This window comes from Ciconia boyciana, chromosome 5 (assembly GCF_034638445.1).
Source record: "Ciconia boyciana chromosome 5, ASM3463844v1, whole genome shotgun sequence".
NCBI classification, from domain to species: Eukaryota; Metazoa; Chordata; class Aves; order Ciconiiformes; family Ciconiidae; genus Ciconia; species Ciconia boyciana.
The window spans coordinates 47,103,165-47,123,010 of NC_132938.1; the positions used below are offsets into that span (position 1 = coordinate 47,103,165).

Consider the following 19,846-nt stretch of genomic DNA (forward strand, 5'->3'; position numbering starts at 1 on the left):
TGCCATCAAATTCTCTTACATATGACTATTATGTTAGAACAAACATGAAGAAAACCTGTAACTGATGGATACTCATCCCAAATGTGACAAGATGTCCCATTTCCAGAGTATCTAATATAGCTTACAAAACTGACTCGAGCAAAGGCTCACCAGAGTAACAGAGCACACAAACTTTTCTCTGGACTCTGTATGTATTTATGCTTTAAATCTAACAATGCTTTTTACAAAAAAAAAATTTAAAAAAAAATTAAAGATCAACATATCTTTTGTGTTCCTGCAACACTTATAAGGTCTTACTTATTAAATTTTACTTGCAAGATCAAAATCTTATTTAGTATATATGTAAGTGAAGTCACTTTATGTGATGTTTAACTGATTTACCTGTGGTTTTTACATAAAGCAGAGGGTTATTACTTACACAAGCCTAAAGTTTAATGCATATAACATGACTTTAGAAGTATATATTATCATTATTAAATGTTAGAAATTAGACATTAAAATTTGATATATTAATGACTTCAATTGGCAGAATGGTCACAGATTACTTTAATTTCCTTAACTGTTTCAGTACTTCAGGAGTGGAAAAAATGCAGTCTGTCAGGATAGATGAAGTTTTTCCCAATGTTCATAAAATTTTCTCACTTTGGTGTAAGGACAAGAGTTTAAGATAACGTGTTAATTAAATCAGAGAACATGAGAATGTGCTTTCTGCTTTTAAACTGTGAAAAAAAGCATAAAAGCAAAAAAGCAAACGCTCTTTCAAGGTCAAGAATTATGATATCAGGCATATAGGACTAGCAAGGCCTCTTTACCAGATCTAAACAATACCTTGACGTCCATACCTGCTGGGGACGAGGTTCACTACTGAGACACAAATCGCCCTACTACCTTGGAGGAAAAACAAAACAACAAAAAAAACCCCACAAAACCCCACATATCATTGTGTCCATACCAATTTCACAGCAGGAATTCAGAGGCACAAGTTCTTCACTTACATGAGGCACCCCCAAAATTTCATGTTCTTCACTATATAATAATGCAGGAAAATTTTATGGAAGCTGAATAACTGCATACCTCTTTCATGTGTATCCTACTACTGCACTGCTAAAAGGCAAGAATAAAACTCAGGGATTTTTCTGAGGTCAATCAACTGTCCAAATTCTAGACTGTTATGTTCTTCACCAGCCCCATTGAATCCTGTTACCTGAAATACGCTGACATGTTTGAATCACAAGGATGATTGTTCTGGCATGGAACTGAATGTAACTGAGACCACCCAAGGCAGGGGAACAATTATTCAATGTTTCAGTATAAAAATATTAATGGATTAAAAACCAACAAAACCAAGATTTTCCCAATCTTCTCCCAATGCTAGCTGGTTTTCTGTTGGTTTTTGTTGTTTGTTTATTCATTGGGAGATTGTGGCAGTAGTGGAGAGGGAGTATTTTTGTTTTAAGCAAATACAATATGTTTTCTAAGTTTTCCTTGAACTTACTTAGAAGCTTTAAGAGAGAATCTGAAACTCTCATCACTATGTTAAAGGTGCAGACATAGAGGGGACCGGCAGAAAACCTCCAGTCTGCCGTTAGGTTTCCAGATTCCCCAAATAATGGTGGAAAGCATGTGTCATTTTTACTACCGTATATGATATTGAGTCCTTTCTGTCTATCTTCTTGAATGTTTATTTGGACATCTCCTGGGGTAACTAACTACTTATCTCCGGTATTTTGAGGAAGTTTAATTTTGAAAGGGCCGGTTGCTGTTACAGAGGATTTTCATTCACTTCAGTTGACTGTTGGAAGGAAATAACTTTTGGTTTTGCCTCCAGCCACAGTCTTACCCAAGGAGACTCTCCAAAGAGCCTGCTCCAGGGGTTCCCAATTAAAACCAATGCTAAAAACAGTTTACTAGCATAAGATCATTTTCTTTTTAGAGAACTCTCTCCTTATGCCCCTGCATATCCTCCCTTGTGTAATGCACCATGCGCTAACATATCATGAGAGCTTTGTGCCCTGGCTCTAGCAACAGTACAGAAATCCTTTATCCAGACCTTTCGCTTTTGTGAGTAACAAACCCCATGCAACTTCAGTTGTCCCTTACTTTTAAAAATAATTATCAAGCAAAATGAGCCAAACTGTTTTTAGATAGGAAAAAACTGCAAACACAACATAACATCCTTCAAACAAAGAAAGCTTAATATAAAATTCTAGGAAGTGCCCTTTCCCTCTCCTCTTCCCCCATCAAATAAATCAGGGAGCCAACCACCATCAACTGATGGATGTCCCACTTTGTATATTTAACACTACATTTTTTCTCTTGCAGTTATAAGATCTGTTACCTAGATATAGAAGTGCTAAATAAAATTAGGTAGAAGTGCACCTACCAGACTGTGGCTCCCTAATAATTTGATTCTACACTGTTTTGTATTCCAAGATTACTATCGGAAAAGCTGTCAGTGTGCTTACTTTTAAGATGATCTTCTGTGCACCATGGATCATTTGCAGACTTTAAAACTAGTTAGCTGCAGGCCTTTATACTCAAATTACACCAAATTACAACATTCAAGAGTAATATAGAGAATATAATTTAGTGAAGTGAAAGGAAGAAAAGGTAAAATATTTTACATTTTGGCACATGCATACACACACACACACAAATAATGCAAAACAGAGTGAGAGCACAATCTGTGTAGTTTTTATGCCAGCCACATCAACAATACACATAACAACTGCCAGCTGTTCCAGGTGCATGTCAAAACTTTACTGTCTGAAAATTCAAAGATAATTAAGGTTAACCGCTCAAAACTAAAGCTCAGCTCGCCATACCCGTTACTCATACAACAGAATACTAACACTGTGACTAGACCTTACATAAAACAACAAAAGTTTTTTTAATTATAAAAAAAAAAAAACCACCCAAGACTTTTCATCAGAGATGTGTAAATACCAGGAATTAAGAAAGTGCTCAAGGGTGCTCAATCTCACATCTAAGAACAACTTCGTTTCACAGTGACCTGAGCATGGCTACATAAGCATGTTAAGAGGGCGGTGAAGGTGAGGGAAAGAATTTACACACGAACCTTCTGGTAAATGCAAGGTAACTACCTTGCTTTACTAAGGACTTGTTAGCTCCCCTGAACTGAACTCTCACCTACTGGAAGACGCAAGCATGGAGAATGGCATTTACACTTAGCAGGACTAGCCAGGGCACTGTAATATACACATCTACCCAATAAAGTTAGAAGGGTCTACACATTATAAGATGTTTTTCTCAGACTTACTAGTGTTTAAATAAATCAAATTATTACACCTTTTTTCCTAACCAGAACCTTTGGCCAAGACAAATCCTTGCTTAAATTTTAAGATCAAGACTACCTGGAAAGTATGATGGGCATTGCTGCATCTTCATTAGCAGCTGTAACAGCACTTTGAGAGAAGCCTGGTTTCTGAAACTTGGGCTCCTGAGTCTCAACTAAAAGCTTAGAAACAGAATTATGTTGAATGTGCAATTACCACTGTAACAACAGTATTTCCTTCACTTTAAACAAACACAGCTTTTAAAAAAAACAAAGCACCTCCTTCTCTTTCACCCCAAGAAACCCCCACCACTAAACTACCATGACAGAGACAACCTCAAAGATCTATCCTGAGACCTTGGTCAACTCCTTTACTCCTTCAGCATGTTTTCAATCTCTGACTCTGAAATGTTTAGTTTTAAGGATTTTTGGCACCTTTAAAAAAAAAAAAATCTTGATATAATTCACAAATAGGAATTATAGCATTATTTCCACATAGTAAAAGTTACAAGTAGCACAAAGCTTCCAACACATGAAAATCCAAGCTATGTTAAACTAAATATAAACCATTTACTTCTAATTTACTATCACCATTCTAATTTACTTTCACAAATTACTGTTTAAGATCATGACACCAGACTAGAAGCCAGGAGTTCTAGGTTACAGTTCTTGTTTTATTACTAAATTCTTGCATTGCCTCTAATTTCCTCCTTCCCCATCTCAAACTCATTTGATGCTCACGCACCAAAACTAGTCATGGAAGAGTCATGTTTAAATGTGTTGGAATAGGTTCCAGTCTTTGGTGGAGCCTTTAGGCATGACTATAACAACAATATTTCAAAATATGGAGAAACAGTCTTGCCTTTTTTTTTTCCCCTTCACAATTGATAACTGCAAGACCAGTGAGGAAATACCACATGCCAGTTGTCCAAGAAAAAAAGAAGTATTTGCAAATCCAAAATAGAAAGTGAAAGAATAACTCACCTTCTGGACTTAGAATCATATAATTGCTTAGGTTGGAAAAGACCTTTAAGATCAGCAAGTCCAACCATAAACCTAATGCTACCAAGACCACCACTATACCATGTCCCTAAGCACCTCATCCAAACGTCTTTTAAATACCTCCAGGGATGGCGACTCAACCACTTCCCTGGGCAGCCTGTTCCAATGTTGATAACCCTTTCAGGGAAGAAATTTTTCTTAATATCCAATCTAAACCTCTCTTGGCGCAACTTGAGGCCATTTCCTCTCATCCTATCGCTTGTTACCTGGGAGAAGAGACCAACCCCCACCTCTCTACAACCTCCTTTCAGGTAGTTGTAGAGAGCGATAAGGTCTCCCCTCAGCCTCCTTTTCTCCAGGCTAAACAACCCCAGTTCCCTCAGACGCTCCTCATCAGACTTCTGCTCCAGACCCTTCACCAGCTTCGTTGCCCTTCTCTGGACACGCTCCAGCACCTCAATGTCTTTCCTGTAGGGAGGGGCCCAAAACTGAACACAGTATTCGAGGTGCGGCCTCACCAGTGCCAAGTAGAGGGGCACGATCACTTCCCTAGTCCTGCTGGCCACACTATTCCCGATACAAGCCAGGATGCCATTGGCCTTCTTGGAACTTGGAATGTTCTGGCTTTCCCATGTTTCAATTCTATACATACGTCCTTAGTTGCTCAGGATATTTAAACTACTACTTTTATTAATTTTTTAGAGCTTTGAAATTCACTCAGTAAAATGATCATTTTAAATGATTCAAATCAAATGCAAAAGCACTATTAAAAGTACTCAGAAACGCCACCTTTTGTGGAAAGATTGACACCAAATACTAATCATTTTATCTTTAAGTCACTATGTCAAGCACAGCTCACATAACAGTGGCTCAGATGCTTGGGAAAAAATGAACTGACAGCTTCTTTCCATGCTTTAGTGGGCAAATATCCACATTAGGACTATCACTCATGATGCTCATCTGTATAGAGATGCCAGTGCTGAAAGGACCTGTATTGGTATTCTACAAATATAATGCATAGGCAGATCCCATTTCCCCATATGTACTTTGTATGCAAACACAGTTTCTAAAGGAACAACCTTACACTAATGAGGATATCCTATCTAAAAAATATTTAAGAACACATGTATGTGTGGTTTTTTTAATCTTCCTCAGCTCTAATCAAGTTTAAGTGGTGGAAATTCAATATTTGTATTTAGTTACATTACACAATGATCAGTTTAGAACAGTTATGAAAAATTCATTTTTCTGCTGCATGAACAACTTTTTGCTTTGATGACAAAACTCACATTTAGTTTTATACCCCACATCTCAGAAAAGCAATCTTTTATGTAATATAAAAGAGCACATCACAAGTCAGTAACAGCAAAAAACTCAGGCTACTCTGGAAAATCTATCCTATTATTAACCAAAGTTTCATATATGTGTGGTCATAAAGTATTGGCAACTCTACAAGCTGTAAACGGGACCTAGTGTCAGTAATACATATTAGAAAAAGAAAATCAGTAATATTACTGACACTTCAGTTGCAGAAAATACTGCATAGCTTCAATGTTTCTCTTTGAATTTCCAAATCTAATCACAATTACAAATCCAGTTATGACATCTATGTGAGCCCTTCCAAAGGGAATGGAAGAACAGTAAATCCCAATGGATGTACGAATTCTGCAGCAGGGATGATGTAATATGTAAAAATAGACATCCTCTGACAGAAGCTGCAAGTTGAGTAAATAACACACTGCATATCATTAATTTTGCATTAGCTTGCCAGTAGACATTACTACAAGGATGATGAACTAACAATTTTGTTTTGCTTCTAGTGCTACACAAAATAAAATAGAAGCATTGCTCATATATTAACAATAATACATAACATAATACATAACTTTAAACAGTAATAGCCTCTTACAACACGGATGAAGGAAGGAAGCCATGTGGCTAAAAGGTTGTGTTTTGCCACAAAACACAGAACCACTGGTATAACATTACCAGTGGATGTGCCCATAAAGAGACATCCAACTTCTATACAAAAAACAGTTAACGGGAACTGCCCAAATAATCTCAGGAATTTTATATTTCAGATAAAACTACCCCACAATTTTTGTAGTATCTCACTTCAAAATACACCTGCATACATAACACAGTCACACACTTCAGAAATTAGCATTACTGCATGTTTTCAAATATTACATATACAGACTATGTACACCTATTTAGTATTTCATATTACTTCCTAGTACGATGTATGCAATCGCATTCCAAATCATGAGTAGATTATCACCATCATGGAATAATAAAAACAGTTTCTTTTGAAATTGCACACTGAATTTTGTAAATGAACAAAAGCAACTAAATAAATATCCTTCCTGGTAAAAGGATACTTGCACTTGACAATGTTAAGGACTAGCACCTTTCTTTTACTAATGGAACGATCAATACAGTATATTTTATTTTAAATATAAACACTACAAATATTAAATAAGTTATTTTAAACTGAATGTCTTATCACTGGAGACAAATTTGTTTGTGCAAACACACAAATGTGTTTAATCACATGTGCAAACATGGGATTAAACCACCCTCACATACCATGCCACCTCCCATCGGCAATACACTGTAAATTTAGGTGTGTGTACAATTATGTTTTGAATACCATTTCTGTGCTTACATTACTTAAATGAATTAGCTTCATAACCAAGAACAGAATGAGTCCAGTTCAATTTTTTTTAAGTGAGGCGACTTTTTTGCTTTCATTTTGCTTGTGGCACATAACAGGACCTTCTCGGCTTCCTTTCTCCTTCTCTTCACATTTTTCCTCTATCTGGGGGAAAACTACGTTAGCATCAAGTTCAAAAATTAAATCTATTTAAATAGGTTCAGCTGTCATAACTCATACAAGCCTCTAAAGCCAAAACCCTCAGACATCCTGCTTCCCCAAACATTTTTGACTACCAAGTGAACCTGAGACTAGGATCCCCCGTAGTTTTTCTGTGCCTTTTTTCCTTTGTAAATAGAATGGCTTAACACTTCCAAGGTCAAGGATGTTTAAAAAATTGTTTTTTCCCCACGATCTCTCCATATACATTGTATATACGTTGTGTATCTTTGTATAAAGTCAAACTTTCGGTGTGCCCACACCTCTTTGTTCGCTGCCCTATCAAATAATTTTCCTAGACTTCGCAAATTAGTTTGTTCTTCCTAAAAGTAAGCTTTTTTCTTTTCTTTTTTTTAAATGTGAATACTCACAATTGATTCTGTGGTTTGTTTTTTGTTTTATTAAGTGAACTTGTATTAGCATGAAAGTGCTAGATAATCCTAAAAATCATCATGAACATTAAAAGCTGCAGTTATTTATAGGCTTGAAAGATTGTCAGTATTCTTTTAAAGTATTTTCTTGTAGTTCGGGTATCTGACAACTGTTCCTACTGATTTAAACTGAAATGACTGAAATTCTACATGTAGTAAAGATGACCAAGTACACTACTATATTGGCATCAATTTACGGTGTAGAATACAATGCACTAAGAAGAATACATTACAGCAAGGTATATCACAATACTGTAAAGTCCACATTGTTGAGAAGCAAGCACAGGTGAGGTATTTCACGAACATCTGTAGTGGTCCATGGAAAGACAACCAGCAATATGTATTTGACAACATAAACATACATGCAGAGAAGCAATGGTATTATGCTGGTTTTTAACATTAAGTCTTATCCTAAATTATACTGGACATCTGTAACAAAGTCCTAAAATAGACTCAGCTTTTTGAATGCTCATCTACTATATTAACCAGAAGAAAACACTGTTTGTCATCTTGTAAACTTCCACATCGCTTCAGTAGGCACACACACTGAATAGAGGAAAACAACTAGGTTCCTGCATCAAATTCATGTTTTTTAAAATCCTAAATGTAGAAATATGACATACAACAGCTTTGTTGATTTTTAAAATGTAATTTTGCAGACAACAGAAAAGGCAAATTTGTTTCATAAAATAGAGCAATCTGAACATAAATTTTCAATCCAGGACCTTTCGACTCTAGCAGACAATGTGAATGCAAATAGTACCAGGAAAAAAAGGCTACTTTGCCAATGCTTTGCAATAACTGTTAGTTACAAGATAAGATAGGGGCAGGAAGCAAGGTTTCTGCAGTTTGCTACTGAAATTCTAGGTGAGCAGGTTCTAATACTTTAAAAAAAATATATAAAAAAAGCTAGAAAAAACCCTTATACTTATTTTTTTCAGTAAGTGGTGGCTGCCGAGGAGACTTGACTCAGCCACATTAGACAGGGTTTCATTTCCAGCCCTCCTCTCATTCAAATTTTCAGTCACCTCCTTCAAATAAAATCCAGAAGGACAATACTTGTCTGCCCTTTATGCATCAGTGCAATGACTGGCTCCATAGCACGGTGTGTGAGGATAAAATTGTTACATGCTTGTAACTTGGGGAAGAAGCCAGGGTTATTGATAGCTCCATGCCCACTGCTCTTTTCCTTCCGACACCGGATAAACGGATTGTCACCTCACATGAATCTCAAGCTGAACAGGATAAGAAAGGCTACTAAAGGCAGAGAGACCTTTTGCAGGGATTTCAGCAGCTAGCTTTAAAAAGCCTGGCTGAGGATGCACTAGCAGCAATTTTCATAAACCTGTTAACTAATTCAAATCTGGACAGATTCTCAGAGTAAAAAAAACACATATAGTTTCTTTTCAGGGCTATTCACAGGTGCTTCAGCGTTTTATTTACAGGCCTACCTGCACCTCCCTAAATATTCCCCAGTAAGCTTTGATACTTTACCTTTAGCAAAGTAAATATATAATAACCAGCTCAGCAACACTCAGATCGGGCGTAACCAGTTCTTCACAGATGCACTATAGCAGCCACAAAGTTTATTGGCAATAAGATACTGCAAGAAAGTCTACCCTTTTTAAAATTCTATTCTATCTTAAAATTAAAAAAAAAAAAATCATCAACCTAAAGCAGAAGAAAAGCCATGTAGGTTCTCAGGAGAAAGGGTCCACACTCTTTCAGTCCAGTCACTCAAAACAAGGGCTTTTCACTGAAAACATTAAGTAGCCTTAACTATAGACACACACAAAAGAAAATCCACTTTCAGAAGTTAAAATCCGATTTCTATTATTAAGTAAGGAGTTGTTACAGTAATCTAGTTAAAGACAGTTTCTGACACATTAGAAGTACAAGCAAAAATTTTCTATTAAAAGAAAAAATTTGAACAAGGTTGTCCAGATTTAAGTAAGAACAGCTCAGCCTAAACTTTTCAGGATTTTTCTTCTTCCCTGGAAAAGAACAGGTCCATTTTACCAAACTACAAATGGTGGCAAAAAGGATGTCGTTTTATCAGTCTGATAAAACACATTCATTTTATTTCCATAGATTATGAAGTTTCTATTTTCCTCATCCTAGAAATCAGCAACGCTTGTTCCAAAAGTAACAAGCCGAAGTACGATATTCAACATTAGATTTTATTTCAAATGGTCTTTCTAGCATTAGGGAAAGTTATCAAAATATTATGAAGTATTTCAAATTCCTATCATAATTTGAGGAGCACATTATCACTCTTAGCCATAATATTTTAATAACCGTAGGTTACTCAGGACTCGGAGCTCATTCCACTGAAAAACTGGTGAGCACTGACCTCAAGATAAGGAACTAGAAGAAACATAGCATATTTGTTGAAGAAAAGAGAGAATTTCAGCACAGAAATCACTTGCCTATGATACTGGAACCATATTGAAATTTGAACCCTCTAAGTCTTTTAAAGAAATGAACTGAACAATGTGATACAGAAGGAACTTTTAAAGTAAATATATTTCCTTATGAAACATTGGAAGAATTTACCAAAGCAATATTTGAGGAAAGGAAGAATTTTGAAGCTAAAGGAAAATACTTTTAATTTCTTTTCAGCCCTAACACAAGAGATTTCTCAATTGTAACAGTGGAGACATTTAACATTTTGACAAGACACATTCCTATCAAATGTTGTATTTGGTGGATGCTCAGTATTTACTCACTTTGGCATCGACGAATGCAACTAAAAATGCAACTTAAGTTTAAAAGATACCACTCAGATCTTCAGATTGCTTTGACTGTATTTGAGATCCGATGTCAGTCAAAACTTCTACATCTTGTTTGGTTTGGTGCCATTCCAAGACACTTGACTCCTTCGGGCACACTTTTCTCCCTAGCAAGCCTATGTCCAACCCTTCGGCCTTTCAAATAACGGCCATTTACACATACTTTGATAGGAGTCCACAAAATACGACTGCTTTATACCAAATCAGTACACACCATCAGAACAGAAAACAAGCAAGAAGCACTGCTACAAGTTTTCAGCTAATGAAAAACTTTTCGTTGCATCTTTGGCGCTCATCTTGCCATACTCCATTTAGTGACTTACAGGTACTAAACAGCTACAGGGGGCCAATTTTTTAAATCAAAAATGAAAGATTTAGTCCTTTGTGTCATGGAAGAGATACTTGAGTAAAATGTCTGTCAAACACTAAATATTTTATATATACCCTTTGCTTATTGTTCTCCATTTTCTCTAAATCACAGGACATCAAAGCAAGGAAGAAAAGTCAATCAAGCTGGGCAAGAGACATTGTGCTATCACCAAATTCCACATTTACATTTGTATTTTTATATCCTAGTGAGATTGCTCAAGTATCAAAGCAAAGGCTAGGAGGCAGTTTTAGTCATAACATTGCATCAGTATTATGATATCACACTGCAATCCCACAAGTAAATTGTTAGTGGACCATACACAGTAAGTTACGATACCTGAGGTTTAGTGCATTCCTGTGAGCCAAAATGAAATGAATGCCATATAGGAGGAAAGGAAAAGATGAACATTATCAGACATGCCATAGTACATTCCACCACTATGAAGATAATGTTAAAATTATGTTAATGAGGGTCCACCATCCCCTACAAGTTGACTCTATTGCAGAAAGCCATGCCACAACTGAGAGCACTGCATTTAATTTTTAATTCTTGAAAAGCACAGCCATGCATCTTCATTAAAGCTCTACGTTTTGCTCTACGTTTTCACAAAGATATAGAAAACTTTCTTCAGAAAATACTGTTTGAACTTTCTGAAGAAAAGCATTCAGATACTACTGCAAATAAAGCATTAATAATTTATAAACAAAAAAATAATCATTCTACATGGTAACTATAGATTTAGGGTAAAAGAAAGTATAAGGAAATTACACATTTTGTGAAGATTTTGAGGATGCTATCAAAGCAGCTTTATTACTTTGAATCTCATGTACCTAACACCTAAACCAGAACACGTCCACAAGGAAGAGCAAACTTGAAAATAAATGCATCATATTAATCCTTTTTCAATTTGATTTTAACACATTATTTACTGCAATATCTGTACATCTGCATTTTCTTTAATGCTTCTTTTTTTATTTATCCAAAATTAAGAAGTAGAACCAAAGATGAGACCCTGACCAAAAAACAGATGGGCAACAAGCCTACAAGATATGTGCTAATAATATGCTTTGAATTCCTATGTGTTTCAAAAAAACAAACCCCTGCTTTCTTCAGTCAATTTTTCAAGAAATTAAGACTAAAAAAAATGAGGTCAAGGGACATAAAATAGGAAGGGAGAAAAGACAATGCAGCCTTTAACGTGTATGGTTAAAGCAATAGAAATAATATTGGTAGAAGTGAATGAGAGAACAATGTATACAAGATCACCAAATACTGTAAAAATAGGAGGGAATGGGATGGCATGGAGTGTCTTGACTACACTGTAAAACTTATTTGAGATTATTTGACTATTTGCTTTGCAAAAAAGTCATATGCATCATATTACACTTTTTAAAGCAACATTTGACTGTAATTATTGCAAATTTTACAGTTTATTTGGCAATCTCTTCCAACTCAATATGAAATCTCGCTTGCAATGAATTTCCCAACACATACACAAAATCATTATGAACTTGCACAACAGAATGGCACACAATGGGCTTTTGCTCTCAGTACCAGTTAAGCTTACAAAAACTCATTAGGCATACCTAAAGTGAAATTTATACAACAGGCAAGGACCTACAAATGCAAATGGCACTGTGTGTAATCTAAATACTGCCCTTCTAGAGTTAGATAAAAATCACACTAGAACTGTTTGTTTGCTAAGCACAACGTACACATCTAAATAATATAAAAGTAATTCTTCCTGTAATTTCTACAAAGTACAATACCACATATTTATTTTTTCAAAAACAGACCAGTAAAGTGTTTCATCTTCAAACCAAGTGAACTGGCTCAATCCGTATTAAATTTAGAGGCAATTAAAACTGCACTGAAAATTAAACCATTAAAAGCTGTTGTATAAACAAAAACAAATTGTTGGCATAAAATGTAATTATTCAACTCATGACGAAAAGCCTGTATAATTAACAGATGTAATCAAACATCTACACACTTGCAGACACACATTGAATATACAGGGAGCTGGCAAACAAGTCAAGGAATAAGGATAAAGAAGGAAAAATGGAAAAAAACTACAACTGCATTGGATCGAAGACAGTATTTTAAAAACACTAAAGCTCTAATCCTGCAAATTTATACACATGTGGCTCAAACTGTGCAAAGTTCAACCCAATGAACTCAATGAGATTAAATATGCACAAAGTTATTTATGCCCATGCCTTTATGGTTCTAGCAGATTTGGGGGCTTAAACAAATAAATGAGAGCCAAAGACAAACAGCTTTTCCAGTATTTTGCTTACAGTTGAAATCAATCCCAAACAAACATATTAATCTAATGGACTTTTTCTCAATTTAAAAGCCATATAAAATATTCTGTAGAATAAGTTTTAATTATTAGTTTATTTTCATCAAGAGAAAGCCTGGAAACTTTCAACATGTAAGATTACCCCCAAAAAAAGAAATGAAGTAAAATGACCAAATGATCTCTCTGATGATGGGCAGGCTGCTCACTGAAACCCAAGTATTAAAGGGCTCTTGAAGCAGATACCAGTAAAGGTTAATTTGACATTTAAGTTCTGGATACCAAAAAGAAATGACAGATTTAATCGAAGAATTTGGCCTACCGCAATGCAGCACAGTCCTTTTCAGGCAACAACTGTTATCATATACGTGAATGAGTGCTTTGCTAACTGACCTTTTAACCCTGTACACTAAACTATTTGTACTATAACTTAAGACCAAACCAAAAGGAATTGAGAACATAGTTTCTTTCACAATTTCAAATAATGACTGGAATGTTAGGAAATAATACATGACATTCACAGTCATAAGAAGCATACTTTCACCTCTGAACTAAGATGTAAGCTGCACACATGTTCACGTACTGATGGAGCCAAATTCACAGTACTTTAAGGGGAAGCCTCCCTAGAGAAGCACACTTCTTTAAAGATACCAGCAAATTTAGCCATTTTGATTGTTTTATTTTCAGTAATTTTCCTGTTTATGTTTTTGTGAACCACAAATACAGACAGCTTACCGTATGGTAGCCTCTAGGTAGAGGTGGCTTCCCCACAGGGTAAGGGTCAACAGTATCAATAATTGTTTGTCGCTCCCCTTTTTGGTTGATCTTCCTAAATCTTCTTCGAGATTGCCTATGAGAAGCTTGACGCTGAAAATACTCCTCATTTTCATCCACGTAATCAACCTACAATAGATGCAAGAGAGTGTCATTTCCCACAAGAAAAAAATGCTGCTTCTTGGTAGAAACACAACAAATCCTACTTTCAAAAGACAGCCATTAGCTTTGAATTTCCTGCATTTTGAGCACTAAGAGTAAGGCCACTACTTTAAAAAAAAAATAAATCAACATTGGTATGAACAGCATCACTGAACATGACCACTTTTCAAAAATGACAGAATAAAAATTCTTCCTTCCTTCTCCCCTTCTTACTCTTGCAACAAATACAAACATTTCACCACTCAATACATTACAAAAAGAAAACTGGTATGAGAGAGCACTTGGTAGTTTTCCTACGGACCTCTAATTTGTCACTTGGTATCTTCCCTAACCAACCTATGGCAAAGGCTTCGCTCTTCAATAGGCACCACTGGTTTTATTATTTACTTCAAATATTTTGAGGGCATAAAAGAAGGACTTCTAATAAAATGGATTTACATAAAAACAAATCACTTCCAAAACAACAGGGAGAATAAAAAATACCTATTAGGTATATCCTTATATAAAATTCATCTTCTCAGTTGCAGAGTCTTCAAAGTAATAGTCCTAAATTACTGCACAACAGTATACTGCAATGAAAATATTTGAACTAGGAGTTCTGGTTTTCGTGAAAGAGAACAATTTTTTTACAGTAATTTGGCTGAAAATCAACATCTCTTCTGTGTTCATCCTGCTAATAAGAACCTTACTCGAGACTAACATGGAAACGAAGAAGAAAAAAAAAAAACTTTCAGCATTGGCTATATAGGGGGATTCAGTTAACTCCTTCTATTCAATTCCACCCTGCAGGGATAAGCAGTATTTCTGAAGATGTACAGAAAAGCTTATGAGGCACCTTGCAAGGTTCCTCCATATTTTTCAACAAGGAAAAGAAATATTAGACAAAATACTCCTAAGAATTTGCAGCGTATCTGTGTCAGAAGTGTCACGTACTAGCCAGCTCACGTCACTAAATACAACTTTCAGTGTACTAATACAAGGGGATGAGCACAGTTCCTGGTTCACCAGAAAGAGCTGGTAACGCTTACCCCCTCACCACCGAGTATCTATTTCATATCTGACAGTGTCACACTCACAACCGACACCTCTCCCGCTTCTCCTCCCTGCAGAGCGACCCCATCCAGCCCTGAGACTGAAAGTTACTGTGCCCAAACTCTGGGGGTGGGATTCTTTCTATTCAAGGTACAATTCTTCCTTTGAATGGCTGTGTTGGAGTTAAGTGTTCCATTTCAGCTTTCCCAAAACTCTAGAGGTTAGGTTTTTTGGACTAAGACAACACATGTGGGAGTACCTGCCCCTGGCCCAACATTATCCGTTAGTCCAGAAGATTTCTTCTGGGCTCTTGTTGTTCAGTCATCTCCTTTCCCTATGCCTATCTTTATATCACTCTTCCTTATAACTTATCAAGGAATGCACGAGAGAGACAGACAGATATCCACACAGCTACCACCACCTAAATTGTATACTTCTAGAGAACAAATCTGGGACAATAAACTGTTTCCCGAACTTGTGGTCAGGTAAGAGTCACAGAAACCAGTCAGACAAATCAGGGGGCCAATACAGGGGCAAATGAGGAGGCACAACAGGCTGCTGTTGAGGAGCTGCTCCTTTACAAAGTAAAGTTACAGAGAGCTTTAGTTAGGGATAGCGAAAAAGCAATTGGCGTTTCTCACGTATGCCTTCTGTGTCTCCTACTATATTGTATTAGCTTCGTAAGATGATCATCTTGATTAGAATTAGAAGATGGAGATATATCAAACATCCGACAGAAAAAGTTACCATTACACAATCATCTTTATCTGTTTACAGTGAAATCACAAAGCGCTTAAAACCCACAAAAGCATGCCTGCATTTGCATGAAGGTAAGTTAAAAAGCCACTTTTTTTACCAGTCAACTTTAAACAAGTAACTTAATCTATTCTACAAGCCTAAAGCTATACCACAATTTCCTGAGCTGCTGCAAGTTTTACAGAAACTGTCACTTTTTAGGGAAAAAATGTTTAGTCTCACAGCCTATATTTGAACTATCATCTATATATGGGTTAGATAATTGTCATGCCTGTATTATGAAATGATCGTTATCTCAGTGACAGAGGAAAAACACAAAACAACATTTAGCCCCTTGATTGTGCATTTGTTCAGATGATGCACCTTGAGGTGGCAACTAAAAAGTTTTGAGCCTGTAAACCCTCAGAGATTATGCTGTCCTGCCACTGGACTACAGCAGATACTGCTAACAAAATAATCTTCACACAGAAAAGTTGTTAGAATTTTAAAATGTTCAAACTGCTTCTTAAAACCTCAGACAGCTGAGAATAAATTTTATTCAATCAAACATTAATTACTTAAGCTAACCCGAGATCAATACTTAAAGCATCTATGCTTACCTATAATAATAAAGCAGCTTTAAAAAAAACCCAAAAAACCACAAACTGTTCCGCTATTCTGCTAGCACAACAAAACTTTCGTTTTACAAGAGATCTGCAAAAGTAAATGTAACAACAGTATAAAAGATACCTTTATCACTCAAACAATGCAAGTATGTGTGCAAAGAATGGCAAAAAAGTTATGTATGACATCTTAGATTTATAAAAAGATCATGTGCAAAACAGAAAATTATTTGAGTTTTATTGGAAGTTGAAGTGTTACCAAAGCTGGTCTGTAAAATTTGAAAGCAACTGAATGAAAATATTCTTACCACAATCATTTCAGATGGCTCTAAAACAATGCATTCACAGCCACGCCTGAAGCTTCCTGCAGAACGCTTGCCAAAACTGAAGAACAAAAATACTTCAATCAGCACAAAAATCAGAGCTATAACACAATCCATAAGCATATTTGCATCTTCTCTAGATATCGTAAAGCATAGAAAAATATGTACATACCTCTGCACAATACAAGTTTCATGCATATATCCTTCAAGAAGTAACTTACACCCCAGGACACCAAGAGCTGTGTATTTTGTATTTACATAGTTTACTAAGAGTATTTGCTAAATAATTCTATTAACAATAGAACAAGTGTCAATCAAGTGCTGTCTACTGAAGACGCATGGTTGATTCTGAACTACATTACAGAGTTTGATCTAGTACCTTCTGACATTACAGTATTAAGTTACCTAAGCTATCTGCATTTCTATAAAGCAAGCTAACTAGCATACCAAGGAAAGAATGAAAAGGGTGATCAACTTCAATTAGCTCTTTTTTACTTAAAATAAATTAACAAAATAAGGATACTGAATGTGAGAGTATTCCCAAATTGAATAGATTAGGACAAAAGTTCGTTCTGCCTTTCATGGCACATTCCCACCTTAGTGCAATAATTAAGCATGATACTATTTTGCTTCCTGTAGGATAAAATAGAAAGCTATTTTAGTTTCAGTTTCTGAAGTGCTCTGCCTGTATTAAATGAAGGTGTGTGTCTGCAGGCTTAACTGCAAAGAATCCTCAAAATGCAGCGGTAAAGGTGGAGTGCAGAGAACCAGTACATAATTCAGTGAAATACAAGACCTTTATAGTTAGATCCTTAATCATATGCTGTCAGAGTGCAAGAAAAGACAACCAGCTGAAATTTGTTTCTGGGGTGTGTGCTTCCCCCTTCGGGTAGTTCATATTTAAGCCTGCCAGGTCAATGCCAGACCTTTCCCATTGCAGAGAAGGCAGCAGGACAGATGAAAAAGTGGCTGGAACTTCAGGACCCCTCTTGTAGCCTGCTGTAACAAACCTGCCCTAAAATTTGCCAAGAGCCAACCTAACTATTTTAGCCTTTCCCTTTCTTCAACCCAGTACTGTGCAACAGGCATGGAAAATCTTCCTATCTGAAGCTCACAGGGCAACAGCTATTAAATTACTTCATGAAAAACAAACCATACTCAATAAAATCATAAAATTCAAATTTTAACCAATCCTGTAATGCACAGTCACAGTGACATGCTTAAGCTACAATGTTTGTGAAAAGTAACTTTTTTAAGCTTTATTTCATAAGAAGCAAACTGAAGAAGTTCATATACCATTCAGAACAGTATATCTAGCCAGTTTATATCTATTCTCATGTCCCGCCTGGTGATTAGTAGAAATGAACAATTTAACTTGCTACCCCAAAGGCTAATCTCTTGACAACAGCACGTTTATAGCTCAAAAAGGCGGCAGTCAGATATTGAAAAGAAATGCCAGCTGTGCTTATTCATCAAAATAATAATCGCATTTAATGGTACATGGGACTTCTACAATAGAAAAAATTTTCCACGATACTAAGCCTCTTGAAAAGAAACATTCAATAAAGAAGTCTCTCGACAAAATGCATATTTTCCTAGAGGCAAACACATGCTTCCTCCTGTAGTCCAGGAACAAAATACAGGGTGTTTACTCTACAATGCCATCTTGAATTTTATACAATTTCAACTACTCCTAAAGATCCCAGAAATGAAGCCATTATCTTGATTCATCAGACTGTTGGAAAAGCGACAAACTTATTTTCTTGGTCATTAACCTGATCCATACACAGAGTTTTTCCTTAAAAAAAGGAAAGAAGGGGGAGAGAAAGGAGAAAGTAAATCAACTCATCGACTGAAAAACAACAATGCAAAAATGGTGATTAGGAAGTCAACTTATTTGATATTCTAACTGAAAACAAACACAGAAATATTCCCTTTCCTCTTGCAGATCCTTGTCCCCCTCTTTGTAACCACTCATTTTGGTCCAGAATACACTATTGCTGTATTTTTCTAGCCTCACAGCAAACACCAATTTCAACAAAAATGCATATACACTTTTCCACTCCGCCATTTCTTCTTCCTCTATTGCTGTCTGTAAGCATCAACTTTAAACTTCTGCCTGTTGCTAATCACTGCTGATATCCAAAAGTTTCAAGCTTTAGCCAACACAGTAAAAAGAAAAAGCTGTGTTTCGGATGTGGTTTTCTATTATTGAATAACTTGTTTGGATTTTACCCTTTAGCACAAGTGAACGGGTAGTCAACATATTAAGACAGAAGGCATGCATTGAATTCTTGATTTCTGTTCCCAGTAACACACTGGTTCTTGCAGCAAATAACCACGTCATTGCTGTACTGCTCAGATTCCTATGACAGCACAAAATTTATCAGAGCAGACAGTGCATCACACATATGTATTATCTTTGACCAAAGATCACAAGGCACTTCAGGCTGCAAACAAACTCTAATCTTTGTGAGTATTGTAGGCAAGAAGGCAAGTAAATCAAGGCAGAACAAAGTTAAATGACCTTTCAAGTGTTGCAGTTCTCAGATATGCCATGCCAGCTAAACCTCCTGACTTCCAATCTGCTGCTGAAAATTCGTCATCAGTGAGGAATTCACATAAGCAGTGAAAATTAGGAAACTCTCTTGTCACTATCCACCACGTCTGGACACTTCAGAAGTGTCCAATTCTGACTGTGGTAGAACATCCATCACAGTATTGCATACTATCTGTTGCAGAACCACACTTTGATACCTACACACAGTCACGCAAATACCTGTTGACATGCAACCCTGAGAAACAACTGGGATCTTAGGGCACTGCCAATCCCACTGTTTCAATTCAGAAGACTGATATCAAAGTCAGTAAGTCTTATCAAAATTAATTTCTCAGAGCTTCACACAAGAGCAAAAAGCAAAGACCAATGAAAAAGGCGACACTCTTCTCCACCCAAAATCCCTAGCTGCAGTAACCAGCCACTAGGCAGAGGAAGCCACCAAACAAGCTTGATTTAATTGAAAGTAAGTTACTTAAAATATTAGAGTAAGCAGTAAAAAGAAGCAAATACCCAACACTTAATACAGTCTGTTTACTGAGCTGATGAAAAAGCCCAAGCCGTAAAGCCTTT

At 36.2% G+C, this 19,846-nt stretch overlaps 1 protein-coding gene across 5 annotated transcripts in view; it reads right to left on the bottom strand.

Moving 5' to 3' along the window:
- RAPGEF2 (Rap guanine nucleotide exchange factor 2) overlaps positions 1-19,846 on the bottom strand; it is a 191,726-nt gene that overhangs the window by 75,375 nt on the left and 96,505 nt on the right. For all 5 annotated transcript variants that reach the window (XM_072861506.1, XM_072861505.1, XM_072861507.1 and 2 more), the window contains exons 5-6: positions 16,702-16,777; positions 13,803-13,970 (exon numbers count right to left, since the gene is read on the bottom strand). In XM_072861506.1, coding sequence (XP_072717607.1) covers positions 13,803-13,970; positions 16,702-16,777 — 244 coding nt within the window. The remainder of the gene's footprint in view (positions 1-13,802; positions 13,971-16,701; positions 16,778-19,846) is intronic.